The 13,484-nt window shown below is 38.8% G+C and overlaps 1 protein-coding gene across 12 annotated transcripts in view; it reads left to right on the forward strand.

Annotated features, from left to right (window-relative positions):
- Nucleotides 1-13,484, forward strand: part of FAM168A (family with sequence similarity 168 member A) — a 179,143-nt gene that overhangs the window by 8,760 nt on the left and 156,899 nt on the right. For 9 of the 12 annotated variants that reach the window (XM_070490732.1, XM_070490737.1, XM_044753353.2 and 6 more), the window contains exon 2: nt 4,992-5,065. The exons of the other annotated variants lie outside the window; for them this stretch is intronic. In XM_070490732.1, coding sequence (XP_070346833.1) covers nt 4,997-5,065 — 69 coding nt within the window. In that variant the 5' untranslated portion in view covers nt 4,992-4,996. The remainder of the gene's footprint in view (nt 1-4,991; nt 5,066-13,484) is intronic. 12 annotated transcript variants of the gene reach the window in all.

Raw genomic sequence — 13,484 nt, forward strand, 5'->3', positions numbered from 1 at the left:
GCCTTTTTTATGGTTGTGCTTTTTCTTAGATACAGACATTTTGACGGAACCTGGGCTGATATATTTTTCACAGTAAAGTTCGATCTTTGGCTGACTCAAGATTATGATCTTGATTTGCCTTCTGATCATGTCCTTCAAGCTTGACAGTTTCTGCTGATGCTCATATTTTCTAGCCTCTACTTTATAATTTTTCTACTTATCCTAGTTTTCTAACATGTCCTCCTCCCTCTTTTATTTTGAGTTGATAACAAAAATCCTATCTGTAAATATAATTATGCTATTTGTATTTCTGCAAATATAATTATGCTATTTTATTTGATCTGCAGTGCACAAGTTGGTCATGTTGCATTACTTTCACTTTAAGGATGAAGAAATCAAGATCTAAGAGGGTTATTTGTTTTAGGCCTTAGGACTAGAAGAGGATAAGGATGGAAAGACAAAAGGGACCTAATATTTGACAATGTGTGGTAGGCAATATGTTGGGTGCCTTCTCTCCCTTATATAATTTAATCCTTACACCTGTGGGGTATAGAGTATTGTGCCCATTTTGCAGAAGAGGAAACTGAAGCAACTGAGGCCTGCGTGTTAAGTAGCTTGTATTTGGTTACATAACTAGTAAGAAAAGAGAAGCTTTTATTAAAAACCTGATCTGCCTTGCTCCAAAGATCTTGTTCTTTTTACTGTACTGTATATAAAGCTCCCTGGTATTAAACTCTTAGATCAGTATTTTTCAACCTACTTAGATGAGCAGTATCTTGGCTACACATTAGAATCACCTGAGGATCTGTTTAAAAAAAAAAGACATGTCCTTGTTCTGCCCCAGCCAGTGCTGATAGAACTTCCGTAGGTGAGCCTGAAGCAGATGTGTATATGGGTATACGTTTATATAGAAAATGTAAATTAAAAAGAAATATTATTGAGGTATATATAACATATATAGAAAATAGTGCACAAAACGTGTAACCAGCACTCAGATCAAGAAAGGGAACCTTATCACTTTCTCCAAGGTAACCAATAATCTGACTTCCGATACCAAAGGTTATTTTTGCCTGTTTATGAACTTGCATAAGGTATGACTGGCTTTTTGCACTCAGCTTTGTAAGATTCATTTATGTTCTTATGTGTAGGAGCAGTTTCTTCTTGCTTGTTGCTATATAGCAATAGTTCTCAAACATTTTGGTGTCTTCACTCTTACTAATTATTGAAGACCCCAAAGAGCTTTTGTTTGTGAGTTATATCTATCAATATTTACTGTATTAAAAATTAAAACTGTGAAGTTTAAAAAGTATTTATTAATTTATTTAAAAAATAAACCTATTAAACTTTAGCTTATTTTAATGAAAATAACTATTTTATTCCAAGCCAAAAAAATTAGAGGAATAATATTTTACATTTTTCCAAATCTCTTTACTTTCTGACTGAATACATATCTGTTTCTACGTTCAATTTGTTGCAATTGGTTGTTTTGTTTGTGGTGTATAAAGAAAATCCAGTCCCACATATATATGTGGCTAGAAAAGGGAGGAATGTTTTAATTGCCTTTTTAGCTAATTATGGATATTCTTGTTCAGTACTACACCAAAATTTGACAACTGGTAGTTTCTTAAAGGTCCATTGCCTTGCGGACTCTGAAACCATATCAGTGAGCTTTTCATGCTCTGTTACATTAAAATTAATTGGTCTGTTTTTTACTTTGAATGAATCTTCACCTGTGCATGATTTTGTAGCATCATGCATTGGTCATTAGGAAAATATTGGTTCAGTGAGTTATATGGATCTTCTAAACGTTAACACATTCTGTTATAAAATGTAAAAAAAATCACATTTGTTAATATCACCACCAATCTCATCAGACAAGTCTTTTCTAATTTTCACTTGAAAGCTCAAATTTTATCATTGGCAACAAATACTGACAGTTGTTTTCCTTGAAGTGAGAGTCTCACATTGTTCATTTTTGAAAAAATGCCTGCCAAACATCCAAGTCTGAATGATCATAGTTTGTCTGCCAGTCGTTCTTTCTAAAAATGGTGTTTCATGAAAAAAGCAGCTAGTTCAGCTTGCAACTCAGTTGCACAAGTGCGTTAGTGCTTTTCCTTGTGACAACTCTTGGTACTTTGGTATGTAGAAGTGCTTTATGTGTACTTCTTGTTTCATTACAGAATATTGAAAAGATGTGTAGTTAAGGATTGAGATTTAATAAAGTTAATAATTTCTGTGGCTGCATCAAGAACATTCTTTAGTGAAACTGAAACTAGCTCACTTTTTTTGGCATGGCTATGAAGAATGCAGTGACACTATTACAGTTGCTGTCACTGCCTTGATTCAATATAAGATGGTATGTTTTTATTTATTAGTATGATTATGTTTCCAAGCTTTATTTCTTATTCGGGGAATAGGTGGTTTTGTTAAACCTTTACTAAACGTACTGTTTTGAAAGCCAGCATGAATGCAGCTGGTTTTTCCTCGGCTTGGTAGAATCAAAACTCTTCAGCGGCGAGTGAGCAGTTTTACGAATTTGTCAGGATGTTAGAAAATCACTGGGCTTGTTGCTGCTTCTTCACCACTTTGTGGTGAAGGAAAGGTATGAAGTGGCCTTTAGAGATCTGTGTATAGCTGTGCATAAAAGTGGTTTTCTAGGTGTATTTAGTCTTCCTGCCCTTAAGCTGGAGCATTTGCAGTAGAAAAAGAAAAAGGTGCAGATAAAGTCACAGGCAAGTAATCTTGTTTTATAATGCCTTTGGTTTTTTGCTGTGTTGGGCAGAGGAGAATGGAAGAGGCAGGCTAGACAAGTCATAGGACTGAGCGTTATTTTACCTTTCAGCAGCACCCTACAGCCTGGAACCTTAGTTCTGGGGGAAAAGAATTGACATTGATTTTGCTTACATGGTGCTAGACCCTTTATGTGTGTTATCTTATTTAAACTTACAATTAACCTATAGGGTAGTCATAATTATTTTATTTTGTACGTGAGAAAACTTAAGCTCAGAGATGTGGAGGCTGCTCAGGACTACCAGCCAGTAAGTGACTAAGGTGGGGTTTATCCCCAGACTTTTCTGCCTCCAAAGCCTATGAGTCCTTTTTCCTGTGTGCTATGCTGTCTTCCAAGGACAGCGTCTCCTTGATTATTTGTGTATCCTTGATCCCTGCAACCTAGTAGGGCTTAGTACATTTTTGTTGTATAATTGAGTCAGTGCTAAATGAGTGAACCAGTTTTTACAGAGTAGGATATAACCTAACACCTCTGGGCGGCTGTGTAGATTGGTACTACCAAGTTTGGTCTGGTCACCATTTGTTGCTAGGGGAAAGGGTCAGTCTTCTTAATGATAAACTCTGTGAAACTATTTAAATAATTTGGATATTTAGGAATCGAAGAGATCTAATGGGATGAGTTTTCCTTAGATTGTTAATGATGTCTTCAGAAATAGGTAGTACATCTATTTTGCCCTGGCTTTCCACCCTTACTAGCTAGGAGACCTTGGGCAAGTTACTTCACTTTTCTGTGTCTCATTTTTTTTAATCTTTGAAAAGGGAAGGGCAATAATAGTAGTACATAATTCCAAGGTAGTTGTGAGGATTGAGTGAGGTAATTCATATAAAGGACTTACCACAGTGTTGGGATATATTGATTACTCAATAAATGGAAGCTGTTGTTCATATTATCCTTCTAGAATGAACTATGGGATTTAATGTGACTTTTAGCATGTGAAGAAGGGGGCTGGCCCATTGGCGCAGCAGTTAAGTGCGTATGTTCCACCTCTGCAGTCTGGGGTTTGCCAGCTCGGATCCCGGGTGCAGATATGGCACTGCTTGGCAGGCCATGCTGTGGCAGGCGTCCCACATATAAAGTAGAGGAAGATGGGCACAGATGTTAGCTCTGCCCAGGCTTCCTCAGCAAAAAGAGGAGGATTGGCAGCAGTTAGCTCAGGGCTAATCTTCCTCAAAAAAAAAAGAAAAAAAGGGAGAAGAAGGAAAAATGTTGTGGCTTTTAAAGCATTTTTATTAGAGAGATAAAGCACTGAATTTATTGGGTTTTGTCTTTTGGATTTGTTCTCTGATTGTACTTTACTTGGTCTTCCTGGCAATGAAGCTCTAATTTTGCCTGGATTTCTTGGTGAACCAATGCAGGTATGGTATGGCCTTGACTCTCCATCAACTTTTAAAATTTTGTAGTCTAGTTGAAACAGGGTAGATTGTTCTGGAGAGTTCACTGGGGTTGATGGTTCTTTCTAAATTAAAAATGTCAGTGCTTGTGAGAAACACCCATTTCTAAATTTTTTGTCACTATAGCAGTCATCACTGAGAGGATCCAATATTTCTCCATAGTACCCTGCCCCAGAACCAGAAGAGGAGTGTGTTTTTTAAATTTTTCTGCATTTATTCATATTGGTGGTAATATCATCCATATTTTTGAGATTTATAGCTGTCACAGTACATTTTGGTCAGGCTGTGGAGTTACGGAGGGGAAAACCAAGTATCCATTATAAATGAGCATATCTGAAAGCCTGCCTGCCCTTCAGCCAGGTGTCAGTGTAGACACACAGTCTTCTAGATGGGAGTTAGCAGGGACCTCTTGAATACTTAACACCTTTGAGGGGTGGGCTAGGTTCCCTAGTGTGTGTATAAGGCAGTTAGTTCAGTATCTGCTCCCTCACTCCCTCTCCAGTGTCATTCATTGTTTGTCTCTCTTCCCAGCTTGCACATTTTATCTCTAGTACTAATGAAGTGTACACTCTACTGTGTTTGCAGTTCTCCAGATTTGGCATGCCTCTTGTTTCAGTGTCTTTGCACGTGCTCCTCCCTGGGCCTGGACGTCTCTTTGTAACTTTTAATTTGTCTAACTCCTACTCAGCCTTTAAGACTCAGCCTAGGAGTTAACCTTTTGCAGAAAGCTGTCCTTTCTTTCCCAGGGTGGGATTGGGTGCCCCATCTCTGGGTTGCCCTGATTATAATTATCCATGTATTTATTATTTATTGGTCTTCTTCACTTGCAGTGGGCATGGATTGTATCCGATCATCCTTTTATTTTCATGAACCCGTTTTTGGACCTTGCGTGGAACAGGCGTCAGTAAGTTCTTGTTGAGTGAATCCATAGTTTCAGGCTGGTCCATTAGCAGCTGTAATTTCCCAACCAGTCAATGTTACTCCGTGTTGTTCTAGGCTGAGTTTTAATACAATGGCTTTTCTGTTGTGACACCTCCCCCTACCTCCCCTGTGTTCAGCCCACTCTCACGTAGCTTTCATCTGTTCTTCGCCCATAGTTGGGTCAGTGGAGCTACGTACACGGTAGACATGTGGATACTCAGAAAGAACTTGATTTGTGACAGATCCTGGAATCTCACTTGGAATGAATGAAGGTCACAGTGGTAAATGGAGAAGTTGGGGCCTTATGATTGCTTTTCTGGTCAATTTTAACTTTTAGATAACATAAAACAAATGCTACAAAACCACATTTTATCAATATTCTGCTTGTGCATTTGATTTTTTTGAACGTAAGTATAAGATTTGACTTGTCTGTTACGGTGGTTGGATGACTGAGACGTTAAGAAATGTGGGGTTTTTATGACTGCCCTGTTAAGCCCTTAGTAGTTCCTGACAGGTGATTTAAACTATAGCTTCCAAAAAATATTGTGCTGATTAGAGTCTTAATAGCAGGCAAAAGTAATCATTTATGCATGCATTCATTTAGTTAACGTGAGTGTCAGGCTCTGTGCTAGGTAGGTTCTGATGACACAGAGATGAGTGAGATGTGGTCTCTGTCTCCAATGAGCTCCCAGATGCAAGGGAGACATTATAAACAAATAACGTTACAGTTCACTGTGTGTGGATGCTGTAAAATAACTAGCAGAGAGGGAGGCGTTAATACCTTTTTCCGGGAAGAGTTCTTGTAGGAGTAGATACATGAGCTTATTTCTGAAAGAAGACTAGGTCTTGTGTGTGGAAGATCCTGAGTATAGAGTCAGAACATCTGGATTTGAACCATAGCTCAGCCACTTACTAGCTGTCTGACTTGGGACGAGGTGTTTACGCACTCTGAATCTCAGTTTTTTCCCCTGTAAAGTGAGGATAGTCATGTTCGTGTCTGTCTTTGAAAGTTGTGAGGATTTAATACATGTGAAAGAACTTCATAAATGTGCTATACAAATATTACATCCTGGTTTTTGTTTTTTACTTGTTCATTGATAATAGTATTTTGATAGATTGGAGCATCAATTTTCTTACCCAAACCAGAAATAAGTGAGAAGAACATTGGATTATATTAGTGTGTAGATGTCATTTGTGAAGTGCTAACAGTGTAAATCTCATGAGTTAGGACAAAGAGTTTTAAGTCCAGAATTCATGAAACTTTAGTTCTGTGCTATTATGGAAGATACTGATTAAGATGCTCCAAGGAGTGGTCTCTGCAAAAATATTGAGTGTTGTTTTGAGTGGCTTGGACGGCAACAAGCTGAACTGAAAAGAGCTCCATTTCTTGTCAGAAGACTTAATGTCTGTGCCGCCATTGAAGGTTATTTAACGTTTCAGAATTGCACTTTCCCCATCAGTAAAGCAGAGAAAAATAATAGTTATTTTGCATACTGAGATTTAGGGATAAATTGGGTAAAGTGCGCACCACTAGCCTTAATCAGTTAAAAGTTTAATTTGTAGAATATTTAAAAAAAATTTTTCCTTTCATCTTTAGAGAAGCTTGCTTTAAAGCATAGAGGGGGTATTCTCTCTTTTACACTATACTATAACACTGATAGTATTTTACTTCCTTTTTCAAGTTTATTCCTCAGAATAATTTTGCAAGGTGAGTTTAAATCATAGCCATTGCACCTACTGGCTGTGTGACTTGCAAAGTTACTTAATTTTTCTATAACTTATTTTATCCATCTATGAGATAGGGATATAGTGGTATTTACAGTATACTCAAACATCGCTTAACGATGTGGACACATTCTAAGAATTGCATTGTTAGGCAATTTTGTTGTTGTACGAACATCGTAGTGTGTATTTACATAAACGTAGATGGTAAAGCCTACTACACACCTAGGCTGTATGGTACTAATCTTACGGGACCGCATCGTATATGTGGTTCTTCATTGCCTGAGATGTTATATGGCGCATGACTGTATATAGTCATTGGGAGGATTAAATGAGTTATTTAGATAAAATGCTTAGTTTGGTGTTTGGCATATAGTACGATTTCAGTAAATGGTAGCTTTGTTATTATCACTTTCCTTTTATAAATCTGGAATAGGACAAAGATTCAGCAACCTGACTAGATTGAATTGTAAGAACCAAGGATGGTATTCAGTCCAGGTTTCTGTGATGCCAGAGCCTTTACTCTTTATCCTTTTACCAGGCTACATTTTGTAATTAACATTTTATTTGTATGGAAATGTATTCTGAAGTACTGTAGGGCGTTCAGAAATAATTTGTTACTCTTAGATACTTAAAACTTCGTTCAGTGATGTTTTACTAATAGTGTGCATAAACTCAGAACTAAATTGGTTAGGGAAAGAACTGTTTGGCCTGGTTTCCCTGTGATGAGACATACTGTGAGGACAGATATTCTGGGGTCATGGTCAGTGGTTAGTAAAAAGAACAATGTGTTTTTTCCCCTCCTAAACTGCTTTATTGAGGTAAAATTGGTAATAAATGACGCAAATTTAATGAGTTTGCTAAGTTTTGACATACATACACACCTGTGAAACCATCACCACTATTCAGATAGTGAATATATCCATCAGCTCCCAAGTTTCCCAGTGCTCCTGTGTCAGCCCTTCTTCCTGCTGTCCCCGGTCCCTCATTGAAGCAACCATTGATCTGCTTTCTATTACTATAGATTAAACAATGGTCTTGAAGTCACCCCAATCAGGATTCACATCCCTAGTCTGCCGCTGTATCACTTGGAGGATTTGAAGAAGTCATTTCATCTCTCAGCCTAATTTACTCATCTGTAAAATAGGGATTCTATTACGTGCCCAAAGGACCATGAGGAAGATAGGAACGGGGTGCGGAAAGAGCCTAGCATGGTGCCTAAAACATAGCAGGCCTTCAATCCTAGAAGTCAGTATTACCAGCTCAGCTTTCTGTTGGTGGTCCAGAGTACATTTAGGAGTTCAGAGCTCCCAAAATGCTTCTCTATCACCTAGACTTCGTGTCCCCTCCCACTGAATGAGCTTTTAGTGTTCTCGAAACAGGAAAGTTTAGATTTAGGCAGCTTGAGGCCCTAAAGGGCTTTCTGGTACTCCTTCCTTCTCTTCTCCATGCCCAGTGTTCCACATGCTATTAATTATGAACAGATGTTCTTCATAAATAAGCGAAGAACTCCACAGCAGATTTTTGAGTTCCTTATGCGTGTGTTTAAGTCTGGCATTGTGATAAAGCTGCATGAGCAATGAACTTGTAGTCAAAGTTCTGGGTTTTAGTTTCCATGCTTCCCTGGGCAAATCATAAAACCTTTCTGAGCCTCAGTTTTCTCACAGATAAAGTTGTGGAGGATCATATCACACAAGCTTGTTGAGAAGGTTCAAGGAGAATTTTGAAAATGAATTGTACGATGAAGTCATAATTCATCCACATTGCTCATCCCATGCCTACCTCGAAGTATTAGAAATTTGTAAAAGGTTCAGGTAGCATTTAAATTTGATATCTTAGAGTTTTTTTTTAAAAGTATATTTTATTAGGTTTTCCTAATAGGTAGCACAAAAAAGCAAAAACTGAAGGTTAAAAGTGCTTAGAATTTAAAGTCAGAGAAACTTTAGCTGAAATTTTAGTTTAGCAGCTGTGTGACCTTGGGCAAGTTATTTAATGTCTCTGAGCCTTAAATTCTTACCTATCAGTAAGGGATATCTAGAGTGCCTCTGAGGATTGTTGTGAGGATTAGAAATAATGTGTGTACAGTGGTTGGCATATAGCAGATACCCAGTGATGCTAGTTTCCTTCCTTCCATTTCCAGAATTGGTAGATTTGTGGAGTTCAGTGAACTATAACTGAAGGGATTACTTTTGCCTTCCCCATTCTGTGATGCAGTTTGGCCCAGGATAGCCATTAGGTAGTGTCTCAGATTTCCCACTTAAGTGTGAAAATGCAATTTGAGGTTTATGATGGCAGCAGTTATTTTTCCCTAATAATGGAGGAGCCGATGCCATGCTTTTGTACTTTCTCATTAATTCTCATTGCTATAGCTGGAGGTACTTTGTATTGTGGGAGCTAGGGAAACTGGGGGCCATTTTTTGGTCTCTTCTGTCTGTGTTTATTTGGATTGGAGAATTGTCTAAAGGTTCCTTAGTGAATAAAGTGAATATGCTGAGTTCAGATTCTTCCTCCCAGGCGAGCCCAGGAACTACCTACTTGGGGGAAAAACAAATAGGAGAATGTGGGGTAACTGGTGAGTTCTGATTGTAAAGTTGTCAGGGTCTTTGAGTTTGGGAGTGGTGGAGAAGAAGTTGATTCTCCGACCCCTTCCCCTCCAAGAGCCTTTACAGCCCAACACAAAGGAGCTTTAAGATGGAGGTCTGCATTGTAATTTCCTAGAAATTGCTGCTTCTGGTAACTGCTCATTCAGTTTGCACCTCTTTGCTGCAGTGGATGAAACAATGGGGACAATAAAACCATTTATCTGATGGCTGTAGCCTCAATGGGATGTTTGTTTTAATAATGGTATAATTTGCAGGGCTCATAAATTGTGATTTTATTCTCATGGAAATAACTGCCCAGCGGTCTTTGGATTCTCAGGTCTCCTGTTGTGGATAATTTCACTAACATTCTGGCTGACAATTCCCTTTATTCCAGACTTCGTTTTAGATTGTTCAGGCTGGTTGGGTAATTAGCCCAGTGCAGAGCCAATTTTCTTTAGTTTGGGGCTGGCAGGTGGTTACTAGGTAACTAGAGGATCTTCTGAACAGGGAAGAAATTCTGCTTAGGGATTTGAGGCAAAATAGCTGTGAGTTTGGTTTTGATTGTTATCTGGGATTTTTTTTTAAAGGTTTTATCTATTCAGTGCCAAAATATCTGGATGAAAATAAAAAATTTAAATCATCTGAGTATTTATTTTCCATAGTACCAAACATCCCATTATATTTGGGAACTCCTATGTTTGAGTTTTTAGTTTTCATGTACATGTTTTTGCTGGGAATATCTACAGAGGGCAGAGACGGTAATAGTTGTCATGTGCTAGACATTGCCCTAGGTGTTTTAAATACATTATCTCTAAATCTTAATTAGAACCCTGAGAGGTAGGTATTGTTTCCATTTACATATGCAGAAACAAATTCAGAGAAGTTAAATAACCAAATTAAGGTATCTCACCTAATAAGTAGTGGGCAGTTTACCACATTCAGAGCTCATGCTAGGTTTTCAATTATGGTATAAGATATTTCGAAGATACTAAAGTTTCTGTTAAGCTCTTAGGTATTTCTGTGATTGGCTCAGTAATATATTGTACATGAATTAGTACCTATCATCAGATGCATGTATCTCATTGTTCTCCTGTCATCTAATCTTGTATTACAGCAGTAAGGTACATAGAGTATTTTGATTATCTTACCAAAATTAAAGGCCTTTCAGATGCACCGTTTTAAGAATTCTTTAAAAGGCACCAAAGCGTGATATAGTCACTGGAAATAGCCTCAGACTTGGAGATTGGGCACTGGGTTTTAAAATCTTGGCACTGCCACATATTGGGTGATCTTGGATAAACATCTTAGCCTTCATTGGCTAACCCTTAGCCCTTGGATCAGCCTCATTTTACTCATCTGCAAAATAGGGATGACACCCACTTTACAGGGATGTTAGCATTAATGTGTGTGACAGTCCTACTATATGCCTGTAACATAGTAGGGGCTCAATAAATACTGGTTTCCTTTCTTCTTGACTAACTCTACTACCACTGAACTATTGGGATAATTTGATGCTTTTTTTCCGTCATTGTCCACAAGATGTAATAAAAGATGGCCAGCTTTTAGTGCCATTATTTGCATTTCATGTTGATGCTCTTAAATTGACAGTTCATTTTTCTCTAGGAACTTGGTGCCCAAACTAGGTAATTGGTTTAAGGGACATTTAGGCAGCTGGGTCATTGTTTGCACTCTCTCGGTCAAGAGAGTGAGTGCCTATGTGGAAGGGCATTGGATTTTGATCTTACAAATTTGGTCGAAGTTCCAGCTTGGCTGCTTACTAGCTGAGTTTCTTGGGACAGCTGACTTTCTCTGGCTGGAACTGGGGATGGGGATAGTAATAGCGGACCTTCTCATCCATTGTGAGGATCAAATCAGATAATGGATGTGAAAATGCCTTTTAAATTGAAAAATGCTAGGTGAGATAGTAATCAGTACTTGACTTTCATAGTTAGATTAGGTGGGGCTTAGTGAGAATTTACTACCATTTTAAGAGAGAAATTTTAAATTTTACTCAAACTATGTAAAGGAGAGTTTTTTTTTTTTTAAAGATTTAATTTTTTCCTTTTTCTCCCCAAAGCCCCCCGGTACATAGTTGTATATTCTTAGCTGTGGGTCCTTCTAGTTGTGGCATGTGGGATACCGCTTCAGCGTGGCCTGATGAGTGGTGCCATGCCCGCACCCTGGATCCGAACCAGCGAAATCCTGGGCTGCCGAGAGGAGCGTGTGAACTTAACCGCTTGGCCACGGGGCCAGCCCCAAGAGACCTTTTTTTTTTTTGAGGAAGATTAGCCCTGAGCTAACATCTGCTGCCAATCCTCGTCTTTTTGCTGAGGAAGACTGGCCCTGAGCTAACATCCGTGCCCATCTTCATCTACTTTATTTTTATTTATTTTTTAAAGATTTTATTTTTTTCCTTTTTTCTCCCAAAGCCCTCTGGTACACAGTTGTGCATTTTTCAGTTGTGGGTCCTTTTGGTTGTGGCATGTGGGATGCCACTTCAGCACGGCTTGGTGAGCGGTGCCATGTCCATGCCCAGGATTTGAACCTGTGAAACCCTGGGCCGCCGAAGCAGAGTGCGGGAACTTAACCACTCTGCCATGGGGCCAGCTCCAATCTTCCTCTACTTTATATGTGGGATGCCTACCCACAGCATGGCTTTTGCCAAGCGGTGCCATGTCCGCACCTGGGATCTGAACCAGTGAAACCTGGGCCACCGAAGCGGAACATGGGAACTTAACCACTGTGCCACCGGGCCAGCTCCCAAGGAGACATTTTGATGAGTTTTATGTTAGCTCTTGGAGACAGCTGAAGAGAAGAGGCCAGACAAGGTCCTGCATAGAGAATGTATTGAGTGAATATAACTGGATGTGGAAGTGAGAATGGGGTGGAGATGGGAGTACAACTGTGAGGAAGGCCAGGGGGACTTACGGAGGAACTTAGATATGAGGTTTGGATCTTGGTCTAATCTTGATCCATAAAGCAAGGAAGAGGGAATCTCCTTGATTAGAAAAACTTAAAACACTGAAAACTGGGCAGTGTGTGGAGAATTGGTTGAAAGAGTAGGGAATGGAGGCAACAGCTAGAGCTTCTCTCATGAGGACGCAAGTTGAAATCCCAGTTTTAAGTCTTCCAGGAATTGTACAGAAGTTAAAATAGATTTTGTTTTATTCTTAGCCCCCCCATCCCCCAATAACTAAGTGTGTCCATTTTGGGGGGAAAGTTTCAAGTGAATCGTGTACTTATTGTACATGAATCGATTGGTGGCTCTCAGGTGAGCACTTGGGCATATTTTCATTTAAAGAGGTGCAGGTGGCTGGCAGGTGGGGGATCTGCTTTCCGAGACTAGAAAGCTTAATTTTATGCAGTCATATTCAGGTTATCTCTTCTCTGAAAATTGGTTCTGTTTATAGCGTTTCAGTAATGCAGATGGTATTTTTCCTAAGTGGAACATCAACCAAAATTTTTAATGTGTTTAATTATTGATGTATCTGAATGCTGCAGTGTATTGGTTGAAGATTTTTTCATATGAAGAAAGCCTTCTGGCTCTGGATTTTGGTGCTATGCCAGTTTTATTCGGTTATCTTTGAGGAGGATGTTGGTTTTTCTTTACTACAAGTGACTGCATTATGTTGTCTGGATCCTTGCCTTCTCTATTGAGTACTGGGGTAGAATAGTTGTTGTACAGGACAGCTTCAAAGTGTCCATTTTATTTGATTGTAAGAACGCATTTAGGCTTCTTTACCTCTTTTGTCTGCTCGTATGAAGGTGTTGCAGTGATTAGGTGGGAGATGGATTTCCATAGGCCTCACTCAGAATCAGTGTGAGTTGCTTTATCATATTAACTTCATATATAATAATGTCAACTGATATTTGCATAATTCTTTCTTTGTAAAGTATTTTGTGTTATTTAAAACTTTTCTTTTTACTCATCTGTTTCTTGCACTAAACTGATAGCTCTTTGGCAGCAGGATCATGTATTTTTTCATCTTTGTAGTCACTGTATTCAGCACAGATCTGATAATGATGATGGTGCTAGCTAACACTGTTCTGTATGTCTGTCACTGTGCCAAGTGCAATATTTGTTTACTTTTCATTATC

Source organism: Equus asinus, chromosome 20, assembly GCF_041296235.1.
Source record: "Equus asinus isolate D_3611 breed Donkey chromosome 20, EquAss-T2T_v2, whole genome shotgun sequence".
In the NCBI taxonomy this organism is placed as follows: domain Eukaryota; kingdom Metazoa; phylum Chordata; class Mammalia; order Perissodactyla; family Equidae; genus Equus; species Equus asinus.